Genomic DNA, 26243 nt, shown 5'->3' with positions numbered 1-26243 from the left:
CCCCATAAAAGTTTTCCTGGGGTTAGGGCAATTAGAATAAATGAATTATTTAAAAAATAACAGACGAAAACAAATAATATTTTTAAACACTTGCATGCATTTAACAATATTACTATTTCATTATGTTGCTTTTTTTTCTTTTCTTTTTTTGCAATTAAAGTTTATTAGATTCTGTTAAATTCTCCTTTTGTAGTTGCCCTAATGAAAAGCTAATTCATTAATCCAAATTTAATATTATAGTATTAGTTAACCTTTATAAGTGACTTATAACCTGGATTTTACCCAATATTTAATAGGCTATAAATAGCCTATAATTTGCATGACATTAATAATAAACATCATTAATCTGGCCCTGCCTATATGTCACAATAAGAAGTCAATCCGGCTCTGCTGGTCATTGTAAAGCATGTGACATGCCTTGAGTTTTTTTTTTTCTCATATAAAAGAAGCAAATAAACACACACACACTCATTCTCTCTCCTCACACACTTTAGACACGCTCATACACTCGCACCTTACCTAACAAACACATACTGTAGATCAGCACTGCTTCAGGTGAGTGTCAGGGTTGTGATGGCAGACACGGCTGTTCAGATGACTGGAGATCTAAACAACAATGAGTGCAGAGCACCGGTGTCCACCAGAATGTCCTTCCTATCGCCCAGACGGGGAGCGACCATGAGCTTCCACAACATCAACTACAGCGTGAAGATGAAGAGCGGCTTTATGTTCAAGAGGAAGGTCACGCAGAAGAACATCCTCATCGAGCTCAAGTGAGTCTAGTGCTGTCAGATCTGATGCTGTTTGATCACAGTACATTTGTGTCCCATGGTTTTTCAAAAGTAAGGCATTTCATGAATACCATGGTGTCTACCATGGTATTTTTTAAAATGCACCTTAGAATAGCACATAAATAACACGGCTTATGAATTACAGCACACTGATTAAATGATGACTAAAATTATTTTACCAATATATACACATCATTGGTGTTTGGTGATGAGTTTTTGGCTCAAGGTCTGCATTTAAAGTCACACCAGAGGTTTCTACAGACCAATCAAGTTCTTTCACACTGATTGAATCAATAATTTATTTTTTAAACTTGACATATATACATAGGCATTGTCTTGTTAGAATAGAAAAGAGTCCTTTCCAAACTATCGCTATAAAATTAAAAGCACACAATTCCCTAGAATATCATTATATGCTAAAATATTAAGATTTGAACTCATGGGAATCACTAAAGTAGTCAATCCCGTTCATTAGAAGGGGGGTGCCAATACTTTTGTCTATGTAGTGTATTTTACAGTAACATTTAAATATGATATAGATTATGGTAATCAAAATGTACCATGGTATATATGATGTAAATTCTATCTATTTGAAATCTGCAAGATGTATTTTTTAGTGTTTGCTCATCTGCAATATGGCTTTCGATCGTTTCATATCAGATGTCAAATAGACATCTAGAAAATGCCTTTAAGATGTTTATGATTTAAAATGTATGTATCTTAAAGATGCTTATCCAATGTTTTTTTCCAGATGAAGCAATCTTTAACAGACATCTTGAAGATGTACATGCATGATCTTGTTTTATGTGATTATATGATGATGAAGAAAATGTGGCGATGATATTTATGAAGAAATTCTGTGTTATTTTCCTTAGTGGTATCATGAGGTCGGGACTGAATGCCATATTAGGACCCACTGGGAGCGGGAAATCATCGTAAGAGCTGTCTGTCTGTCTGTCTGTCTGTCCATCAGCGTCTTAATTCTTTTGAACGAAGGCACCTCTAGACACGCAAAAAAAAAGAGAAAAAAAAGTTTAACCCAGAAAAAAAAAACCTGTTTAATAAAAAGTGTTTAAACTACTAATTATTTATTTATTTATTGTATATTTACGGTTATTCAACTCTCTTAAAAATAGCGGTGCTTCATGATGCCATAGAAGAAAACTTTTGTCTAAATGGTTCTGTAAAGAATCTTTAACATCTGAAGAACCTTTCTGTTTCACAAAAGGTTTTTTGTGGCTAAAGAAGGTTTTTCAGATTCTAAAAATGTAAGAAAGAGATGCTTCTTTAAAGAACATTTGACTGAATGCTTCTTTGTGGGAACAAAGATGGCATTGCTTGAAGAACCTTTTGAAGAACCTTTATTTTTAAGAGTGAAACAGTGAGTAAATTATACAGAAAGCGAGTAAAGAACATTTACAATCACATTATCACTGACTATAAAACTCCTGTTATAATCAATGAAGCCATCTACACTCAAATGAAACTCGCACTTGTATAGTACATACATGAATTCATCTCATCAACAGAGGTGTTAAGTAACGAAGTACAAATACTTCGTTACATTACTTAAGTAGAAATTTGGGGTATCTATACTTTACTTGAGTAATTATTTTTTAGCCGACTTTTTACTTCTACTCCTTACATTTTCACGCAAGTATCTGTACTTTCTACTCCTTACATTTTAAAAATAGCTTCGTTACTGCTATTTCATTTCGGCTTGTTTTCATTCCGGCTTGTCATCATTCAAAAAAAAAAAAAAAAAAAACTATCCAGACAAATCGCGCCATTCGGATGGAGTGAATTTGATTGTGGTTGGATGAGAAGTATAAACAGATACCATTCCGACACCCTATTGGTTTGTACGCGATCCATCGCACCTGCACATGACACAAATCACATCACACTCCAGCCAGGACATAGCCAGTTTTGGGTTCGTTTATCAAAAAATATATTTCTTAAAAGTAAGGTTGGATATGGAACCGGTATGCACCTAACTGAATAAGAGGAAGCAGATTTCGGTGCCTTTTAAATGCCTGAGCGATCGATTGAAATGTTTGTCCTGGTTCTCCGAAATGTACACAAGAAGCACGGGCATCGCTAGGCTTTTTTAGCGGGGCTGTAGCATTTAGCTCCATAAACTGTATACAAATTTGTGATCGCCTCAGAGTCATTCCCCTTAAGTTTCATATGAAACCGGCGTCAGACCGGTCTCCTCTCCGTCTTTCAGCGCGCTCTTCAATCCGCAGACCGCGGCGGAGCAGCGCGAGCGGAAACAAACACAGAGGACACAAGGTATGTGTTTATCGAAAGATTGTTAGAATATCCGTATCTGTGCAGTTCTTTGTCATAAATACAGTTTACAAAAGGTCACGAGGGAGCAGTCGGTTTCTCATCTTCTGTAAAGTTTTCGCTGCGTTCACCGCTCATCACTAAACAGCTGTTTCCTCCAGCAAAAATCTAGCCCTTAACACATATGAACGAACACTTACACTTATTTAAATATACTTAATTTAATCGTACGTACTTCATACATACACCAGCTACTGTGCAAAAGTCTTGGGCACGTTAGTATGTTCACTAAAGAATGGTGTTCGGCCAGTTATTTATATACTTTGCTGTTTCAGTATGTTTAAATTTCCAAACATTCATTTCGCCGTTGTCAGACTGCTTGTGCATTCAAAATCGCACTAGATTATTAATAAAATTAATGGCAAACTGATATTTCCTACTGACACACTACAGCATATATATAAATAACTGGCTTAAAACCCTTTTTTGGGGTGAAAATACTAATGTGCCTTAGACTTTTGCACAGTACTCTACTTTACAAACGACTGTTGCTACTTTATAAAGAATGAGCATACAGTCATTCACAGAATGGATTAAAGACAGTGACAGACAGCACTCATCTTAACTAAATATCAGAGTGAGTGACAGAGATACAGTCGAAACATTATGTGTGGTTTTGTATTAAATAATGACCCAGATTATGAAATACATTTATTAGCCTTAGATTAAGCATAACTTGGGAAATAAGAGCATCCAAAGTGAAAGCTATGTATTTATTTTAAATATTTGTTTAGGCGCCGGTACCGTTTTAAAAGTATCGAAATGGCACTGGATTATTTCTCATTGGCTCATTTACCAAATGGGTGCTTTCTCTTCGTCCTCCACAAAGTAAGCTACTGTAGGTAGTTCGGTAGCGAGACGTTTTAATAAATTATCGTTTGCGATTGACGACGCGATTGACAATGTTGTGATAAGTAGGCTATACCAACTTTGTAACTCGTTACCCCCCCCCCCCCCCCCCCCCCACACACACACACTGGACATAGCAAATACAGGAAGCTATCAATCAAGAAGGTATCAGGATTATGAGTTTTTTCATTTTTAGTTTTTGATTAATCACTTGGATTAATCATTCACTTTGACAGCACTATAATCTTTCTTGTATATAGACAACCATACAAGGCTAATTGTTTTTTAGCCTCCACCAATGTTCTTGTCCATTGCCCTCGCAGATTCCTGCAGCTAAACTTGGATGTACATTTACATTCCATTAAAGGTTATTGATGACATGCCTCTGAAGTTTGACTTTTTGCACCATAACAATACTTATAGGCAACTATAGGGTGACCATATGAGCCATTTTCCCAGCACACGTCCTTACCAGGATTTTTATATTGCCTAAAATATCCAGATTTTGGCTGTTTGTGCTTTGCAGATCGATCATTGTATGGCATTCATAAGTGTCATACAATGAATGGTGCGCAGCGACGCTTCAAGTTGAATGAACGAACAAACACCTAACATGTACGTGTATTTGCATTACTCTGATCGTTCTCTGTAGATCTCACCTTATCACACGCCACGATTGGTTGATTATGTAACATACCTGCATGTTATTGGTCAAACTACTTTGGATGTTTTAGGCAATATAGAAATTCTGGCAAGGACGCGTCCTGGGAAAATGGCTCATATGGTCACCCTAGGCAACTAGTCATCATATCTCTAGTTCTTTAATGTATTTGCATTGTACTAAAGTACGTTCATTTTCAATGGGCATATATGCGGCTGAAACAGGTAGCCTAGTGCATCCCAAATTTTTCAACATGAACATTTTAATATAACATTATAGTCATTATGGCCTATGGCTTTTAGAATAATGTTTTTTTGAGGAGGTGGGGTAGTGCACAATAGGCCCCTGTGGCGCGGCATAAGCTTTTGTTCTAAATGGCATTTTTTTCCCTTACATTACTTTTACTTTTATACTTTAAGTAGTTTTTTAAACCAGTACTTTTACACTTTTACTTGAGTAAAAAGCTTGAGTTGATACTTCAACTTCTACAAAAGTCTTTTTAAACCCTAGTATCTATACTTCTACTTAAGTAATGAATGTCAATACTTTTGACACCACTGCTCATCAAGTTAGTGTTTTTAAACATTTTACATTTATTCCAAAATGATAATTTTAGACAGTAACAATCTAAACAATATATTTTATTTTTGAACTTATGTTCAGCTATTTTTTTAATAATTAACTTTTAACTATTTTTTATGTTTCCAGAATAAAATTCATCAAAGCGCAATAAATATTGGTCACAGATGGAGATTTACTTTAAATTTCTTCAAGCTGGTTACTCACTAAGGGTCCTTTCAAACACCCTGTGCAATGTGCGGCGCAAGTACTTTTTGCTATTTTCAACCCGACGCAATTCTAATTTTACCGTCCTGCGCTGCGTTGTTAAATAGCAAATGCACTAGTGCCCATTTGTGCACCTATGAGCTTGCTTTCAAAAAATGAGATGGGACACGTTCAGTCTGTGCACCTTAAAATTCTGCAGTTTAAATAGCGAATCCGCACAACTTGCTCTTAAAGGGAATGGCAGATGAGACTCTGATTGGTTTATTGCATATTATGCCCAAAAACACACCCATTACTCATTTAGAGAATAGGGACAGTCTGCTTGGAGCATGGGCCGGGAGTACCAACCGTTTTATATACTGTCGTTCTACTATAGCAAAAGTGGATTCGGAAACGCTTTAGTATAAAATCTCAGAAATACAGGACACAAATAGATAAAGAAACGCTGATATATTTGCTCGCTCAGCGTGTTCCTGGTACACACAGTGCACACAGCCGTACACCTGCAGGCGCCACTGATTACAAGATGTTACAAAATGCACCTCCAGACTATTGTTTTCCAGTCCTTTTCTTAAAAATACTTTGTAAAAATCGAATTTCATCTTGTTCTTTTGATCCCAATCTTATGTCTCATCTTGTTTTCTGAACAAAGTGTCTTGTCACACCCTTAGTAACACCCCTAGTAACCAGTGTTATGTTTTTTACTGAAAGTAGTTTAAATGGTTTAAAAGTATTTTTTGTATATATATATATATATATATATATATATATATATATATATATATATATATAAACAAATGTGTGTGTTTTACTGCAGGTTTCTGGACGTTCTGGCCGCTCGTAAGGATCCTGCTGGTCTTTCTGGAGAGGTTCTTATAGACGGAGCTCCACAGCCTCCAAACTTCAAATGTCTGTCTGGATACGTAGTGCAGGTATATAACTCACACACACACACACACACACACACACACACACACACACACACACACACACACACGCACACACACGCACACACACACACGCACACACACTCGCTTACTACATTTCTCTACTTCTGTTTAGTTAGTGAAATAGCAGCACTTTCTCCTCAATGACACATGATGTGAGAAATAACATTTAGGTCTGGAGCGCAAACACTAACTAACACATTAGACGTCATGTTTGACTCTAAAAACTGAGTTCAGCTGTTAAAACAGGAAGCTGAACTTGTTATTCTGTAGAATACATATCATGACTGAGGAAATTGTGTGATCGCCAACTAAGATTAGAAGAGCTGGACTAAAACCATTCAGCAGTTTAGTTTGTTTAATTTCCATAAATAGAGTTTAATACAGTGCGTTCGCCTAAACTACTACTTGTTTTTTTCTTTAGGACTTTGAATTCCTCAAGCAATTGTGTAATCTTATCTCAAATCTCACATCAGCATGTTGTGGGACACCTTGTGTTTACTAAAGCTTTGTGTTTAGAAAAATCTCTGTCATGGTTTAAAAGCATGAAACATCCTGAAACTCAGGCATTGTGTTTCAAACTAGGGCTGTCATCATATCAGATTCACTACATAACAATCTTGACCACATGATAATGATCAGAAGTGGAAAGAGTACTGAAAAAAGACAAATTAAAAGGTAAAAGGGAAGAGTTCAGATGCAGAAGCCTCTAAAGGCCTTGTTATACTTCAAACGAATTTAGTTTTCGTTCTTCGTTTGGGGGCAAAAAGAAGTTGCAAACGAGGTATACTGTTTCCAAACATTCCGACACCCCCTCCTGCTGGAGGCAGGATGTAGATTAATGTAAACATAAACATATCCCCTAAACACACCAACGATGAAATCATGTAGCAGTGTAGGCAATCTAGGTGTGAGATGGGCACAGATTATCAGAATATTATAGACAAAAGAATAATGTTTACCTGTAGTTCAGAGTCAAGTATAATGTTTGCAATACAAAAGAACCTAAATCAGTCCTTTATGGGAAGTGTGAATGTCTATATATATATATATTGGAGTCAGTTTGTTACTTTATTTCATTAGTGTTCATTTATTATATTAAACTGGGTAAAATGTTACACCTTTTTATATTTTATGAGGTGTCATGATTTATATTCGATAAAAACAAAGGTTAATTATTGTATGTTCATTTGACATTTCATTTTTTGTATACCCTTTAAATTTGCTTATTGAAAGAACAACAGCAGCAGCAGTAGTATGGTGTAACATTTATACATTACACCTTATATCTTTACGCTTTCCTTTCATTCTTTTCATGGCTTTGGAAAACTTGTTCGGATGTTTATCTGCGTCACTTTTGCATAGCTCCAGGTCGTCGACACCAAGCTTCATTGTTATTTCTTGCTACCTTATATTGCTACCTTATATCTTTACGCTTTCCTTTCATTCTTTTCACGGCTTTGGAAAACTTGTCTTGGATGTTTCTCTGCGTCACTTTTTGCATTACTCCAGGTCGTCGACACCAAGCTTCATTGCTATTTCTTTCTAGTAATGAATCTTTTCTCTGTTCCTTAAGTGCAATTTGAAAAGTTCTTCTAAAATAAGAATTTTCATCAGGTTCTTGTGTTTAGGTTCATTGATTTCACTTTCATGGCAATGAACAGGTTCTATTCATTGCCATTAAATTTGTATAATGGAACGTAAACATAGGAGCCTGAGAAAATGATTAAAGTACTGTTACTTTTGTAATTAATGTAGAGTGAGTAAAGTAAAAATACTTGTACAAAAACTAATTGAGTGAATGTAAAAAAGTAGTTTATTTACAGTAAAAGTACTCATAAATAGTTTTGGGGAAAGTTACTTTTAACAGTAATGCATTACAAGATTTTGTTCGAAATGACGTCATAGTTCGTTCTTCGATTTCGTTTGAAGTTTATCGGGGCATATATTTTGTTACTCCCTAAAAAAGTAAATAATTACATTACTTATCATGGAAAGTATTGCGTTACATTACTTTTCCATTATTTTTTAAATCCACGTCTGTACCATGGCATCCAGCCCCAGTGGAGTTGGATGAGTCAGAGAGAACCAGAGGGGACAGTGCAATGTCACTCGAGTCGCAAACAAGGAGCTCCCAGCACTGGGCCCTGTGACAAGAACCAAGGCTTCCTCCACATATCAAAGGCACGTAGGCAGCGCCGCGTGACCTTAATCATGCAAAGTGGGTTTCCCCTCGGGAGAACCCCTTGGTCTTGAGCCACCACTGTAGGGGTCTCATGTACAGCAGGCCAATAGGTATCACATTGGACGCAGCTGGCATCAGACCCAGCAGTTTTTGAAACTGCTTGACAGTGAGTGACTGGCCTTCTCTCACTCTCGCGACTGCGGCGAGGATCGACTCGATCCGAGCAGGTGACATGCGTGCCTGCATCGTGGTCGAATCCCACACCACGCCCAGATAAGTGGCTCTCTGTACTGGAGAAAGCACACTTTTCTTGGCATTCAGTCTAAACCCCAGCTCTCTCATGTGGGCGAGAATGACATCTCGATGCCGAACCGCCATCTGCTCTGATTGAGCTAAAATCAACCAATCGTCGATATAGTTCAGTATGCAGATGCCCTGGAGTCGTAGCGGAGCCAGGGCTGCATCCACACACTTCATGAAAGTGCGGGGTGAGAGTGCAAGGCCAAAGGGAAGTACTCAATATTGGTACGCTTCACCCCCGAAAGCAAACCTCAGAAAATTCCTGTTTAGGGGAAGAATGGAGATATAGAAATATGCATCTTTTAGTTCTATCGGGACAAACCAGCCCTCGGACCCGATCAGAGACTCGACCTGTTTGAGTGTGAGCATCCTGAACTTCAGTCCCTTGACTGAGCGGTTCACTAGATGCAGATCTAAAATGGGACGCAACCCCCCATCCTTCTTTGAAACAATGAAGTACCGGCTGTAGAACCCGGACTCACTGTCATGAGGAGGGACCACCTCGATGGCCTCCTTCCTCAGGAGAGCGTGCACTTCCTGTTCAATATTCAGAGCCTGCTCAAACCCACCAGCGTGGGTGAAACCCCATTGAATCGAGGCGGAGGAGAACCAAACTGAATTGTGTAGCCTCTTTCTACAGTGTGCAGGACCCATTGAGACACATTAGTTTCCACGCTGCTAAATGATCTACTAAGGGAGTCAGTCTCTCGAGACTGACCTCTGGTGTAATCAGAACAGCTAGCTTGGTGCCCTGTAATGGCGGACCGGCAGGAGACAACCGAACTAACTGTTCTAGAGACCTCCGCAGAGGCGGCGAGCCACTCAGCACCGCTACCTTTCCGGGCGGTATCTGGGCGTGGTGCTCATGGGAGATCGATGAGCCCTGTAACTCCGGCAGGGTTGGCGGAACGATCTCCTGAGGGCACTGAGGCGAGACGGACACCGTGTAATGCGGTGTAACCCGCTGCACCACAGAGGGGACTGCCCTCATAAACCCCGGGCCAGTGGCATCAGGGCTTATTGGCCAAGGACCTCTTAGCCTTAAGTACGGTCGGCAGATCCGGCTTAGACTTAGAAGCCCCCGACCCAGAGCGTGAGGTGATGCTCTGTTTTTGTGCCACCCTGTATTAGGAGCTGATACTCGGTGGAGGCTGCCCCCGCCTGGCAGCCTCCGGATCTTTGGTAGCACGGAGAGACAAATCAGCAGTCCTCCTGAGCTCCGTAATATCCTCTGTTCTCACGTGCTCTTGCTAATCTAAATCTTTCAGCAGATCGGCTTGGTACGCCTGTAACACCGCCATGGTGTGCAGACACGCACCAGCCTGACCCTCTAATGACGATGTGAGCATCTGTTCATCCCGGGGCATCGCCTTATAACCGCGCTCATTCATCCCTGCTACGTTGCCGTGGTGATCAGAAACGAGGATGAAGACGCGGGCCGAGAAGGGTTTTTCCCACGATTTACACACCTCTGCGTGCAAAGCTTGAAAAAAAGGCAGGCTTCGGCACGGAGGTGGTGGCTTAGTTCGCAGAAAACGCTCATCAAGTTAGCTTTTCTGTGGTTCAGCCTTTTTCTCAGCGGGCCATTCGATGTGTAACTTGGCCACAGCACGAGTAACCACCTCCAAAAGCTCCTCATACTGGGGCGATTGAGGGGGGAATCCTCAGCAACATTCACCACATCAACCTTCTCGGAGGAAGATAGATGAAACGCCGAGACCGCTCCCCGGGGAGAAGTAGCGCCGGAGCGCGCTTCTGATCCCTGAGAGCGGGAGCTGGATCTGGCAGGTGAGGAAGAAGATAGGGACTCGCCGGTCTCCATTCCCTCTGCCAAATCCAACTGTGAACCCCACGAGGGTTTCTCTGCCTTGGCGGAAGCGGGACCAGCGCTGCGGGGAATGCTAGCAAAGGCTCCCTCGGTGAAGAAAGCCCTCTGGGAACGGAGAACATGCAGGGCAAGCCGCTCGCCTTTTATGCGGGCAGTCTGCCCCCTCGAGAGCCGACTCTGCGATGCTTCGCTCCCAGGCAAACAACAAACAAACTGTGTGTATCCCCACCTGAGATGTATCGAGCACAGGGAGGAACACAGAGTCTGAAACATTGCTTGACTTTGCCCATTTCGTGTTTGGTCTTGGAGGGTGCTTTTGGCATACTTTTGGGGGATGACAAAAACACTAAATAAGACTCACAAACATAAAAGTTCTTTGAACAGTACACACACACAGAGAGCGCTTGCTGAAGACAGAAGGCTGAGGCCGGCTGCGCCTCTCGTGCTTTTATGCTTCCTGGTCTCTGACGTCACCTGCCTATGACGTCTCGCCCATCCATTGGACTGATTACACACATGATTCAGCGACGTCATGCTGGGGGCGTTCCCCAATCGTCCTCAACGCAGCTCGAGTTCCTGAAGAGGAACTTAGCATATTTGTTGTTGAGAAACAATGATAGCACAATTATTTTTCACACTTTACACATACTTGGCACCACCTAATGTTTCAGGTATATTATTAACATGTAGAATTATAGACCCTGAATAATAGATGATCCCATTTGTTTCAGATATATTCTTTAAGAAAAGAGTAATACAGTCTTGTATTTGGACCAGTACAGTAGTTTCAGTAACGAGGGTACTTGTAATTAGCTATTTTACACCCCTGATAATGATCTACCACAATGTCTATAGAAATGTTGAAAAGGTAAAAACGTCAAATTCTTATAAATATAGTTGCCAATGAATCACATCATTGCACACAAAAAGAACAATTTCACTTAATAAAAGTAACTAAAATGCAAGACATTTTTGGCTCTGTGTCAAAATGGGACACTTTGTGAGAATAACAACCTAATGGTGCAGGATAATTATGTGTCATATTATTATACGTGTCCTATTCATTTTTTAATATCACCCATTATGGTAAATGGCAGCTATTTCAAAGGCTTTTTTTTTGCAGGATGACGTGGTAATGGGGACACTGACCGTTCGGGAGAATCTGCGTTTCTCAGCAGCTTTAAGGCTCCCGAAGTCAATCAGTCAGCGAGAAAAAGATGAAAAGATTGAAACACTAATTCAGGAGCTGGGATTGAGCAAAGTGGCTGATTCACGGGTAACAAACCAAACACAAATTTATTTGGATTATTACATGTGCATTCAGCATAAACTTAACCTTCTCAAAAATCAGTAAAGAGTGTACATTATACAGTCTCATCTTTGATTTAGAGTGTTTTTTTCCCTCCTCAAATGTATAGCTAGATAAAAAATAAAAACAAAAGAAATGAATAAATAAATTTACAGCTGCTCTGATTGACTGGTTTTACAGGTGGGCACGCAGCTGATTCGTGGTGTTTCAGGTGGAGAGAGGAAGAGGACAAGCATCGGCATGGAGCTGATCATTGATCCGCCGGTGCTTTTCCTGGACGAGCCGACCACCGGCCTGGACGCCAGTACAGCCAACTCTGTCCTCATGCTGCTCAAGAAGTGCGTTTATACAAAACCGGTCGTATTTCACATGAAAGACACGTTCATATACATGTTCATAAACACACACACACAGCTCAAAAAAAATCAAAGGATCACTTTGAAAACATCAGATCTCAATGGGGAAATATATCAAACTGATTATCTATACTGATATTGATTGGGTTGTGTGTTAGCAACGAAAAGATACAACATCATTTGATGAAAATTAAATTTATCAACCTACAGAGGGCTGAATTCAAAGACACCTTGAAAATCAAAGTGAAAAAATAATGCCTAGTCCTTTTCTCAGAAATTTTATGCAGCAACTCAAAATGGTACTCAGTAGTTTGTATACACTGTAAGTTTTTTATATGTACAACATTGGGGCATGCTCCTAATGAGATGACGGATGGTATCCTGGGTTATTTCCTCCCAGATCTTGACCAGGGCATCAGTGAGCTCCTGGACAGTCTGAGGTGCAACCTGACGGCATCAGATGGACTGAAACATAATGTCCCAGGGGTGTTTTATTGGATTTAGGTCAGACGAGCGTTGGGGCCATTCAGTGGTATCAGTTCCTTCATCCTCTAGGAACTGCCTGAGTACTCTTGCCTTATGAGGCCGGGTATCGTCATGCACCAGGAGGAACCCAGACCCCACTGCACCAGCTTAGGGTCTGACAGTGGGTCCAAGGATTTCATCCTGATAAATAATGGCAGTCAGAGTGCCATTTTCTAGCCTGTAGAGGTCTTTGTGTCCATCCATGGATATGCCTCCCCAGACCATCACTGACCCACCACCAAACTGGTCATGCTGAACGATGTTACAGGCAGTGTTACATTTTCCATGGCTTCTCTAGACCCTTTCACATCTGTCACATGTGCTCAGGGTGAACCTGCTCTCACCTGTGAAAAGCACGGACAATTCTGGTGTTCAATGGCAAATGCCAGTCGAGCTCCTTGGTGGCAGGCAGTGAGCACAGGGCCTGCTAGAGGGTGTCGAGCCATCAGGCAACCCTCATGAAGTGAATTTCTGATTGTTTGGTCAGAGAAATTCACACCTGTGGCCTGTTGGAAGTCATTTTGTAGGGCTCTGGCAGTGCTCATTCTGTTCCTCCTTGCACAAAGGAGCAGATAACGATGGGGTTAAGGACCTTCTACATTCCTGTCCAGATCTCCTAGAGTAACTGCCTATCTCCTGGAATCTCCTCCATGCTCTTGAGAGTGCAAAACACATCCAACCTTCTGGCAATGGCACATATTCATGTGCCATCCTGGAGGATTTGGACTGCCTGTGCCGATGACCAGTCCCTGTCGCTGAAGTCACCCCAGTGTGGCTTTTACATCTGCTCAGAACATCTGCATGAGAGCGTATTTACCTAACTGCCACCACTGCGTACATCAACTTTCGAGGTAATCAGTGCTCCCACTGCATGTCACGACTTGCCTGCCATCCCCTCCTTTAGAGTCAGATGCAGCTCAAGTCGCTGATCTCCATTCATATTCCAATCATGCAGCTCAATCATGCAGTCGACATGCTCTAATAACAGCTCACCCTCCCGGGTGAAAAGGAGACTGATGGACCAGCTGATTTAGAGTCCATTCATCAAAGCCTAGGTGGACATGTTTTGCTTCCCATGAGTCCTACCAGTGCCTGCTCTTTTACTCCCTGACTGAGTGGACCATGGGCATGGATATGCTGGCACACAGCTGGCCCAGGACTTATGCTTATATAAAATATGCATTTTACACCAGTAAGCCTCTCTGCACAGACCTTGTACAAGATCAGGGTGGACGAGGACCAGGTCTTGATGATTGCATCTTACTGGCCTACCCGGACATGGTTTTCAGACCAGATGATTCATTGCAACAGTCCTTCCTGACCTTCTTTTCAGGGGCAGGGCACAATTTGGTACCCATTGTCAAGATTCAATTCAATTCAATTCAATTCAAGTTTATTTGTATAGCGCTTTTTACAATACAAATCGTTACAAAGCAACTTTTTGTAGAATATGTTTTGTAGAACATATTGTAGAAAATTATGTTTCTACAATATTTAGTAGTAGCTAGTAGTTTGTGCACTTTTGACAGGATTTTAGAAAAAATAATAATAATAATAATACAAGACGTAGTCAGCTAGACGATGAACTATCAATATTATTAATTAATAGTAATTATATGATGCAGTCACACATGTAGCAATAATTGTTAGTTCTGTTTGTTGATTCAAGGTTAGGATCATCTGGGGTCCTCTGAGGGTCGGCATCATCTCTTCTCAGGTGTTCTGGATCCAGACTGGAGCTTGTGTAAATCCTACATCCCGTGGCAAAACATAGAAACAAATAGAGACATCATTAGCATAGCTGCTGATCCAACAAAGTAAAATTAGTTTAACCCAAGCTAAAGAATAAAAATGCAGATGCAACTAAACTCACAATTTAAGAGATACATTATTCGAATGCTTGGCGAAAGAGATGCGTTTTTAATCTAGATTTAAACAGAGAGAGTGTGTCTGAACCCCGAACATTTTCAGGAAGGCTATTCCAGAGTTTGGGAGCCAAATGTGAAAAAGCTCTACCTCCTTTAGTGGACTTTGCTATCCTAGGAACTACCAAAAGTCCAGCGTTTTGTGACCTTAGGGTGCGTGATGGATTGTAGCGTGGTAGAAGGCTAGTTAGGTACGCAGGAGCTAAACCATTTAGGGCCTTATAGGTAAGTAATGATAATTTGTAACTGATACGGAACTTAATAGGTAGCCAGTGCAGAGACTGTAAAATTGGGGTAATATGATCATATTTTCTTGACCTGGTAAGGACTCTAGCTGCTGCATTTTGGACGACCTGTAGCTTGTTTATTGACGAAGCAGGACAACCACCTAGAAGTGCATTACAATAGTCCAGTCTAGAGGTCATGAATGCATGAACTAGCTTTTCTGCATCAGAAACAGATAACATGTTTCGTAGCTTGGCAATGTTTCTAAGATGGAAGAATGCAGTTTTTGTAACATTGGAAATATGATTTTCAAAAGACAAATTGCTGTCCAATATAACACCCAGATTTCTGACTGTAGAGGAAGTAACAGTACATCCATCTAGCTGCAGATTGTAATCTACAAGATTCTGTGTGGTGTTTTTTGGTCCAATAATTAATATCTCTGTCTTATCCGAATTTAATTGGAGAAAATTATTTGTCATCCAATCTTTTACATTTTTAACACACTCTGTTAGCTTAGATAATTGGGAAGTTTCATCTGGTCTCGTTGAGATATATAGCTGAGTATCATCAGCATAACAGTGGAAGCTAATTCCGTATTTTCTAATAATATTACCAAGGGGCAACATGTATATTGAAAATAGAAGGGGACCTATGACGGATCCTTGTGGCACTCCATATTTTACTGATGATAAATGAGATGACACCCCATTTAAGTAAACAAAATGGTAGCGATCGGACAGGTAGGATCTAAACCATCTTAGAGCCTGCCCTTGAATACCTGTATAGTTTTGTAATCGATCTATGAGTATGTCATGATCTATGGTGTCGAACGCAGCACTAAGATCAAGTAAGACTAGAAATGAGATGCAGCCTTGATCTGACGCAAGGAGCAGGTCATTTGTAATTTTAACAAGTGCAGTTTCTGTGCTATGGTGGGGCCTGAAACCTGACTGAAATTCTTCATACAGATCATTTTTATGCAGGAAGGTGCTCAATTGAGCAGACACAACTTTTTCTAAAATTTTAGACATAAATGGAAGATTTGAAATAGGCCTATAATTTGCCAGTACACTAGGATCTAGTTTTGGTTTCTTAATAAGAGGCTTGATAACCGCCAGCTTGAATGGTTTTGGGACGTGACCTAAAGATAACAACGAGTTAATGATATTGTGAAGCGGTTCTTCGGCTACAGGTAACAACTCTTTTAGTAATTTAGTGGGTACAGGATCTAATAAACATGTTGTTGGTTTAGATACAGTGATAAGTTTATTTAGCTCTTCCTGTCCTATATTTGTAAAGCACTGCAGTTTATTTTTGGGTGCGATGGATGAAATTGAAGTGCTAGACGCTGTAGAATCTACATTCGCTATTGTATTTCTAATGTTATCTATTTTATCAGTGAAGAAATTCATAAAGTCATTACTATTTAACGTTGGTGGAATATTTGAATCAGGTGGCGTCTGGTAATTTGTTAATTTAGCCACTGTGCTAAATAAAAACCTTGGATTGTTTTGGTTATTTTCTATGAGTTTGTGGATATGCTCTGCCCTAGCAGTTTTTAGAGCCTGTCTATAGCTGGACATACTGTTTTTCCATGCAATTCTAAAAACTTCCAAGTTAGTTTTTCTGCATTTGCGTTCAAGACTACGAGTTACTTTCTTGAGAGAGTGAGTATTACTGTTATACCATGGCACAGTACGTTTTTCTCTAACCTTTTTCAATTTGATGGGGGCAACAGCTTCTAATGTATTAGAGAAAATAGTGCCCATGTAGTCAGTAATTTCGTCTAATTCATGTGTATTTTTGGGTACAAATAGCAGTTGAGATAGATCAGGCAGGTTATTTGCGAATCTGTCTTTGGTGGCTGGAACAATAGTTCTGCCCAGACGGTAACGCTGAGACATATAGTTAATATCAGTTATACGCAGCATGCACGATACAAGGAAATGGTCTGTAATATCATCACTTTGGGGTACAATATCTATAGCAGTAAGATCGATTCCATGCGATATAATTAGATCTAGTGTATGATTAAAACGATGAGTGGGCCCGGTGACATCTTGCTTGACTCCAAAGGAGTTTATTAGGTCAGTAAACGCAAGTCCTAATGTATCATTTGCATTATCAACGTGAATATTAAAATCTCCCATGATTAGCGCCTTATCAACTGTAACTAGAAGGTCTGAGAGGAAATCTGCAAATTCTTTTAGGAATTCTGTATACGGCCCTGGTGGTCTATACACAGTAGCCAGAGCAAGAGATACATTAGAAGATCTTTCGAACCTCCACGTGTGGCTCCTAAATGGGACACGGATGGCTAATTGGCACAAGCAGTGTCTCCCAATATCTCTTAGGCCAGAGCCCCTTTTACCAGGCAGGCTTATGTCCTGAAGTGGAATCTGTTCACTTGGGTGGTGTTCTTCTGTGACCCCCAGAGATTCCTAAACATTATTGTGATTTCTTTTATTCAAGAGAGTCTGAAGTGGAGTCAGTCCCTTCCACCTTGAAAGGCTATGCTGCTGCTATTGCAGCACATCACAATGGCGCAGTTTACAGGTTTACTATGTGAAAACTATGTGAAACACGACCTGATCATCTAGTTCTTGATAGACGAAAGGAGGCAGACAGCAACTTGTCCCTTCATGGGATCTCTCATCGGTCCTTCCTGGACTGCGGATAGCTCCCTTGTCAAGTTTAATATATTGTCTCTGAAGACAGCGCTCCAGACCGCACTCACTTCAATCAAGAGGTTAGGGAACTTGTAGGCATTTTCGGCCAGCGAAAACTGCCTTGAATTCCGATTTGATCTCACATTGTCCTGAGACCCCGGCCTGGATATGTGTCCAAAGTTCCCACCACTACCTTTTGGGACAAGTTGGTGAACTTGCAAGCGCTGCCTTTGGAGAAGGCATACTCACTCTTGGCATTGATGTGTCACATCAAACCTAACTGAATGAAAAGTTTCCCTGAATGAGGGAATGGAGATGTTACATTCCTCTTGCGACAAAGTGCAAACCTGAATGATTGACACATACTGCTGTTTTATATATTTGTATGTTCAGGGTCACTAGGCATGCAAAATCTACTCACCAATATTCATTGGTCAGTTTTTTTTTAAATCAGATGTGATTGTGCTACCAAATAAGACCCTTAATGCCAGTGTTGACAGAACATCTCTGTTCTCTCCTTCAGGGAGGTGTTCAGTTAATTTTTTTTTACATAAATTGTTTATACATTTTATTTTTTATGTAATAATAACTAATTACTTTATATATATATATATATTATTTATAAATTCGCATATGTATTTTTATTTTATATTGTTAAATAAACAAATAAATAAACTTGTTTAATTTTGGGGGGTGAAATATGACATTGATGTTATAATTTGTTCAGAATGGCGAACAGCGGTCGCACCATCATCCTGTCCATCCATCAGCCGCGGTACTCCATCTACCGGCTGTTCGACAGCCTCACACTGCTGGTGGGAGGAAGACTGGTGTATCACGGCCCGGCTCAAGAAGCCCTGGACTACTTCAGTCAAATCGGTATAAAAAAACACAAATACACACATGAACAGACTCTCAGGTCCTGATACTGATGTGTATGTGTGTGTGTGTGTGTGTGTGTCAGGATATATCTGTGAACCTCTTAACAATCCTGCTGATTTCTTCCTGGATGTCATCAATGGAGAATCCACCGCCGTCGCTCTCAACAAGTTATACGACGATGAGGGTACAACAATTTCCTTTCCGTAGTATAATGTAACAGAGGCCAGTGAGTAGGTGCTCTGCAGGTAAAACCTCACTTCCCTGATCTCAAGAGATGCCGTGATGTCATTTAGCCTCCTTGTTAGTGTGTCTGCCTCCCACGCTCGGAACGAGAACGAGGTGTGGCAGTGAGGACCCGGGAGAGAGGGCTTAAATAAAGGCCATTTTGCAGCTTATTTAAGTCAAGAACTGTTTTTATTTTTATGCAATTATGTATAATTGCCTTTATTTTTATTTTAGTTTTAGTTTTACTATTTGTAGTACTTCAACTTATTTCAGTTAGTTGCCAAGGCAATATTTGTATTTTTTTGTTTACGTTTTTTTCCGTTAATATTTCTAATTTTCTTATTGTTTTTCAGATTTAAAAAGAATGTTTAAAAGTTTTGTAATTTAAGTTAACATTAACATCACAGACTGAGACTAATATTTATAATTTATTTCAGCTTTAATAGGAATTATTAATACTTTAAGGGTTTTTTAAGCTTTTTATATATAGGATTTAGAATTTATTTTATTCTCAGTTTTAAATTCATTTTAAATAGTTTTAGATTGTCTTTCATGTAATATTTAGAATTTATTTAAACTTGAATACAAATGTTTTATTTTTTTTATTTATTCATCTATTTATTTATGTTTAAATAATAATACCATCAGTGACTGAGACTAGTGTATCTGTGTGACTGATAATAAATGTGTTTTTGTGTGTCAGAACTAGATCAGGAGCAGCTGAGATCATCTCTGAAGGGCATCGAGGACCGTTTGGTGGAAGAATACAAGAACAGCGCCAGCAACAAACAGACCAAAAGCGAGCTGGAGCAAATTGTTCAGGGACAGGACTACAGCAAACAACCCAAAACCAGAACCATCACCTACAGAACATCCTTCTGCCACCAGTTCAACTGGGTTCTCAAAAGAACCTTCAAGGACCTCATGCTGAACCCACAGACTTCATTCGTCCAGGTCAGCACTTCCGTCTACATCAGGCATTCACAAGACTTTGAGCTGAAATAATAGTTTTTATGATAGTATTTAAATAATTAAACTACACCTAACAGTACTGTTATTTTAGAATCACTGAGATACTATTATTATGACCAAGCGCCAAAAGTATAATCGTTGGTGCTCCTTCTCTTCCTCCTCTTCTTCTTCTGTTTCTTCTGCTCTGGAAGTCTATGGGTGCATCTGAAAGATATCCCACAATCCTGTGCGTTCCATTCCATGACGGTTAAGCGAAAAAATAAGAGGGCATCTAAAAGTTGCATTTGGTGGTCAGTTTGTGTGTAAATATATATTTCTGACTAACTTTTTGCACTTTTGATGTTATTTCAAGTGATTATAATAATATAATAATATTATTGTAAATAAATATTCATTTAGTTATCACCAAAACTCATTCTGTTTTGTTGTAGATCATTAAACTGTTATGTTGCTTCAGAAGAAGCATGTCCGAAATCAGTTTCAGAAGGTCCCTTCATGCAAAAATGCTGCCTGCAAAGTCATTGTCTCACAAGGCAGCGAGGCAGCAAGTCAGCTACCTAGGCTTTCACAAGCAGGAAAGTTATGAAATTTGGCACACAGTCTCAAAATTAACCATAGCTAGTTTTGAGTGTATAACAAAACCCCTCTAGCACCACCAACAGTTAAATTTGCACTCAGTTTATGCTAATATCTTTTGAATCTTAAATTTTAGGAGCATTGTCTTACAATGCTTTTCTTATTGTCTGATTCCTCTGTCCAATGTAGAGTGAAATGGACACCAAAATGTTACAAATATACAGACCAAGATTTTTTTGCAATTTTAATTAACCCCCTAACTGCCACTCACATTTTTTGAAATGTGTGTGAGTGTGTGTGTGTGTGTGTGTGTTTGTATATAGTATGTTTAAAGAATATATAGATTTATTTATTAAGTGTTAAAATAAAGATTACGTTTTACATTTAAGATGATATTTTTATTTAAATCAGAGTGTGTTTTTCCTCTAGATCGGGGTGATGATTATCCTGGCTCTCGTTGTTGGAACCATATTTTTTGGAGTGAAGGATAATATGAGTGGCATTCAGAACAGGTATGAAAACCTTCATCCATCTGAGTCAGTACTTCTGTGAGATGAATCATTTCAGCTTGAATTAGAATTGATTCAGTGCTCAGATCTGATGAACAGAAGTTGCATTTCTGTAGTCAGCTGTAGTGTTTTCAAATATAATTTACTGAATAATAAGTTTGTGCACGTCCACTAACAGCTGTATGTGTTTCAGGATGGGTGCGCTCTTCTTCATCACCACAAATCAGTGCTTCAGTTCTATGTCCTCAGCTGAACTGTTTATCACAGAGAGGAAACTGTTTGTGTGAGTAAATACACGCACACAAACACACACACACACACACACACACAGACACACACACACACGAGTTCAAGAACATTTAAAAAAATGCACCTTTTTTTACAAGTTATTGTATCTCAAAAGCCGAAAATATTGTATCTTAAGCCGTTTCACGTTGAAATCATGTTGAAAATCTTTTTGCATTAAGTCTCAAGCTCAGACGTCACACCCATAGACCGTTGGCTAAATGTCTTATGCAAATGGGACACAAAAGTGGAAACACTTCAGGAGCAGTGTTGGGGAAAGTTACTTTTAAATGTAATGGATTGCAATATTGCGTTACTCTGCGTTACTTACGTTACTTTTTATGGAAAGTAATGCGAAACGTTACTTTTGCGTTACTTTTTCAATCTGGGTAGGGCTTGCTTGTTTGTTTTTAATTTAAAAAAAGTTATATTTTTTCGTAAACATAAAAGCCCTTTCACACCAAAAGCTAAATTAATAAGTCTCAGGATGAAGAGAAAGTAAATTCATGTTTGTACAATAGAACACAAAAGAAGAAAGTTCAACACACCTCAGCAATAAAAAAAAGGAGCACAAATGTTTATCTAGAGTAATTTTTGCTTATAAGTATAGTTGAACTGGATCATTGAAGGTCAGCACCAAAGACATTGTTTAATAAAATGGGATTAAATACATAAAGGATATTTGAATTATTTAACATTTAATTATTGCAGGTTTCCATCACATTCATTTCGCTGTTGCATTTCGCTGTTTTTATTCATTTTGAGGAATCCTTAATCTGTTTGTTTTAATCTCATTAATTAATGCATCTTTAACTTTATTCTAGAACTACAGTGAGATCTTACTCCTGATTTTTTCAACATGGGGACAGGAGAGCTGTTAATCAATAAATGGGGAAAAGTAACTGGTGATTCTTATTTGAAAAAGTAACTCAGATATTCTCTTGTAAATTAAAAAGTAATGTGTTGCTTTGCTAGTTACAACCCGAATTCCGGAAAAGTTGGGACGTTTTTTAAATTTTAATAAAATGAAAACTAAAGGAATTTCAAATCACATGACCCAATATTTTATTCACAATAGAAGCAGTTTTGAAAAGATTCAGCTGGGAGAACATCTAGTGATTAATTAAGTTAATTGATATCAGGTCTGTAACATGATTAGCTATAAAAGCTTTTTCTTAGAGAAGCAGAGTCTCTCAGAAGTAAAGATGGGCAGAGGCTCTCCAATCTGTGAAAGACTGCGTAAAAAAATTGTGGAAAACTTTAAAAACAATGTTCCTCAACGTCAAATTGCAAAGGCTTTGCAAATCTCATCATCTACAGTGCATAACATCATCAAAAAATTCAGAGAAACTGGAGAAATCTCTGTGCGTAAGGGACAAGGCCGGAGACCTTTATTGGATGCCCGTGGTCTTCGGGCTCTCAGACGACACTGCATCACTCATCGGCATGATTGTGTCAATGACATTACTAAATGGGCCCAGGAATACTTTCAGAAACCACTGTCGGTAAACACAATCCGCCGTGCCATCAGCAGATGCCAACTAAAGCTCTATCATGCAAAAAGGAAGCCATATGTGAACATGGTCCAGAAGCGCCGTCGTGTCCTGTGGGCCAAGGCTCATTTAAAATGGACTATTTCAAAGTGGAATAGTGTTTTATGGTCAGACGAGTCCAAATTTGACATTCTTGTTGGAAATCACGGACGCCGTGTCCTCCGGGCTAAAGAGGAGGGAGACCTTCCAGCATGTTATCAGCGTTCAGTTCAAAAGCCAGCATCTCTGATGGTATGGGGGTGCATAAGTGCATACGGTATGGGCAGCTTGCATGTTTTGGAAGGCTCTGTGAATGCTGAAAGGTATATAAAGGTTTTAGAGCAACATATGCTTCCCTCCAAACAACGTCTATTTCAGGGAAGGCCTTGTTTATTTCAGCAGGACAATGCAAAACCACATACTGCAGCTATAACAACAGCATGGCTTCGTCGTAGAAGAGTCCGGGTGCTAACCTGGCCTGCCTGCAGTCCAGATCTTTCACCTATAGAGAACATTTGGCGCATCATTAAACGAAAAATACGTCAAAGACGACCACGAACTCTTCAGCAGCTGGAAATCTATATAAGGCAAGAATGGGACCAAATTCCAACAGCAAAACTCCAGCAACTCATAGCCTCAATGCCCAGACGTCTTCAAACTGTTTTGAAAAGAAAAGGAGATGCTACACCATGGTAAACATGCCCCGTCCCAACTATTTTGAGACCTGTAGCAGAAATCAAAATTGAAATGAGCTCATTTTGTCCATAAAATTGTAAACTTTCTCAGTTTAAACATTTGCTATGTTATCTATGTTCTATTGTGAATAAAATATTGGCTCATGTGATTTGAAAGTCTTTTAGTTTTCATTTTATTAAAATTTAAAAAACGTCCCAACTTTTCCGGAATTCGGGTTGTACTTGAAAATAGTAATCTGATTACATAACTCGCATTACGGCCAACACTGTTCAGGAGTGTCGAAGTCGTCATCGGATTATACAGGCTCTCCGGTAGACGTGTGGGTCGCGTTCTTTAAAGGGGTCATATGATGCTATGATTTCAATTTTTCCTTTCTCTTTGGAGTTTTAAAAGCTCTTGGTGTATAAAGAAGATCTTTGAAGTGAAAGATCTGTGAAAGTCTCAAATCCAAAGAGATATTCTTTATCAAAGTTAACAGTCAACCACGCCGCCCTAAAATGGCTTGTTCTAACACGCTCACAAACGCTGCTTTATCAGCCATTACAGGCATAATGACATGAAAATCAGACCAATCTGACCAATCACCACAGATAAGCGTTACGCAAAGGAGGGGTTTAAAAAAACAAAATATGAACCTTTCATTACCCATATTAGGGGCATTTTAATGGTCATCTTGAACATCTACTTCAGGACTGAATGTACAGAAGCACAGCTACTGTTTATTTTTCATTGTAGTTTTATAATTGTTCAAAGTGTTCATGGCAAATGTCCCATAGCTGGGGAAAACTAAAATAATAATCGTAGACTTTTTTTGTTGATAGTGGGAGTATTTGTATTTTTTAGTGTAGAAACACTGTAATTGTTGGTTGTTAGTGTAAAATTGGATTAGTGTGATCCATGGGGTCCGTAATGGGGGGTTTGTTAGGACTATTCCAAGGGCCAAGGTAAAGGGGGCCTGGAATTATACTTTTTATGTAGGAGCAGTAGTAGTAAAGTGTTATTTTGTCATTCTTAATTACAACCGTCAGTTTGATATAACCTACTGAAATCATAGAAAATTTTTCCTTTGGGAATTTAAGACAAGTTGGAAGTAATCTTATTTATTTATTTATTTATTTTAAATAAGAAAAGAAAATATGAATAAAAAATGTTTTATGTTAAGATTGTCCTGTGAATGTGATGAGTGATGTTTTATGTGCAGTTAACATTATGATTGTAATTCAATTGATTGAGTGTTTGATGATGTCCTCAGGCACGAGTACATCAGCGGATACTACAGAGTCTCGGTGTACTTCTTGTCTAAGGTCCTGTCTGACATCCTGACTCTGCGCACCATCCCGTCCATCATCTTCAGCTGTGTCGTGTACTGGATGATTGGTCAGACTCACATTGCCATTGTTCATGTTTCTCTGATAAGGAACATGCATTCTCATGTGTTTGTGTTTCCTGTGCAGGTCTGAAGGCAGCGGCCGAGGCGTTCTTCATCTTCCTGTTCTCTATCATTCTGATGTCTTACACAGCCACCTCCATGACTCTAGCCATCTCCGCTGATCAGACGGTGGTGGGCATCGCTAACATCATCATTAACATGATATTTGTGTTCATGATGGTAAAGAAACACACACACACAAACACCAGCACTATTTTATGAGGCTGTGAATGTACCATGGTAAAGGGTTATTATAAGTATATTTTTAAGTATATGCGTTCGATTAATCGTGCAGCCCAACTCTGGGATGGGCTTGGGAACTGTATGCAATGGGCATGCCGACTTGGGCCCCTGGACGTGACCTCAACTGCAGTGGCACATCAATTGCCTTGAGTTGCCTTGAGTTGAATTGCCTTCTCCCAGTACTTGTCTGCACGGTCAACACAGTGACAGTTGGGTACATGAACCATTAAGGGGGAGTAAGCTTCATTGCATGTTGCAACATCCTTGCCATCTCCTCAATTGGTGTCAATCGTGGCTCAAACCAATGTATGCTGTTCATGTTCTGGGGGAGCTCAATTGTGCAGCTGATTTTCTTTAACAACATATAAGAGTTCTTGGAAAATGCTTCCCAGACGGGAATGGTCTAGCTGTTTTGGAGTCGATTTGGGGAAGCCCATGTGGACCTGTTTACTCCCCAGGAATCCTCCCACTGCTAGCTGTTTACTCACTGACTGAGGCCCCCCTTGGCATGGATGTGCAGGCACAAACTACCCCCCCCCCCATGAGCCTCCTTGCAAAGAGTCTGTGCAAGATCAGATTTTCTGATCTCATGCTACTCCTGATCTATGGAACCTGCATATCTGGCTTCTGGATGGGATACAGCAGACCTTCCTGGGTTGTGATAAGGCCTTTTGCAACTGGAGGAACATTTTCACAGTTCCTAGAACTATTGGTGGATTTTGCTGCTTTTTGTTGTGTTTGCACCACATGAACTAGGAATGTATTGAGTTCCCGGAACTCTGTTTGGGGGATCTTAACTGGTTCGTACTTCAGAGTAGGGTTTAAAACAGTTCTATAGGAACTACCAGTCATGAAAGTGTACAGTGATTGGCCAAATGCATATGAAACACTGGCTACCTGGCATTTTTAGAAAGCCATATGAAAATATTTTTTCAATGAATTTGGAAAATAGCGATAACAGCATTTACCTGTTATGTTCTTTTCTCAGCCCCAATAATATGCAACACTACAAGTTGTCATAGAAAATTTTGTCTTTAATTTCTTAAATAGGATGTTCAAATTCTATCGCCATTATCATGAGACCCATGACACACAACGAAAATGGCTCCAGTCATGGTGTCCTTCATTCACCAGTTGCTGGTGTTTGTATATCCTTCACCTTGACAGTGTACGACTCGGCCAT

The 26243-nt window shown here is 39.6% G+C and overlaps 1 protein-coding gene across 1 annotated transcript in view; it reads left to right on the top strand.

Annotated features, from left to right (window-relative positions):
- The first annotated feature begins 564 nt into the window (after positions 1-564).
- LOC132117812 (broad substrate specificity ATP-binding cassette transporter ABCG2-like) overlaps positions 565-26243 on the top strand; it is a 29188-nt gene continuing 3509 nt past the window's right edge. The window contains exons 1-12 of the mRNA XM_059527118.1: positions 565-773; positions 1667-1726; positions 6257-6371; positions 11823-11975; positions 12189-12346; positions 18439-18590; positions 18676-18777; positions 19522-19772; positions 20796-20878; positions 21069-21158; positions 24641-24765; positions 24843-24997. Coding sequence (XP_059383101.1) covers positions 574-773; positions 1667-1726; positions 6257-6371; positions 11823-11975; positions 12189-12346; positions 18439-18590; positions 18676-18777; positions 19522-19772; positions 20796-20878; positions 21069-21158; positions 24641-24765; positions 24843-24997 — 1644 coding nt within the window. The 5' untranslated portion in view covers positions 565-573. The remainder of the gene's footprint in view (positions 774-1666; positions 1727-6256; positions 6372-11822; positions 11976-12188; positions 12347-18438; positions 18591-18675; positions 18778-19521; positions 19773-20795; positions 20879-21068; positions 21159-24640; positions 24766-24842; positions 24998-26243) is intronic.

Source organism: Carassius carassius, chromosome 37 (genome assembly GCF_963082965.1).
Source record: "Carassius carassius chromosome 37, fCarCar2.1, whole genome shotgun sequence".
In the NCBI taxonomy this organism is placed as follows: domain Eukaryota; kingdom Metazoa; phylum Chordata; class Actinopteri; order Cypriniformes; family Cyprinidae; genus Carassius; species Carassius carassius.
This window is presented reverse-complemented; position numbering and strand designations above follow the sequence as displayed.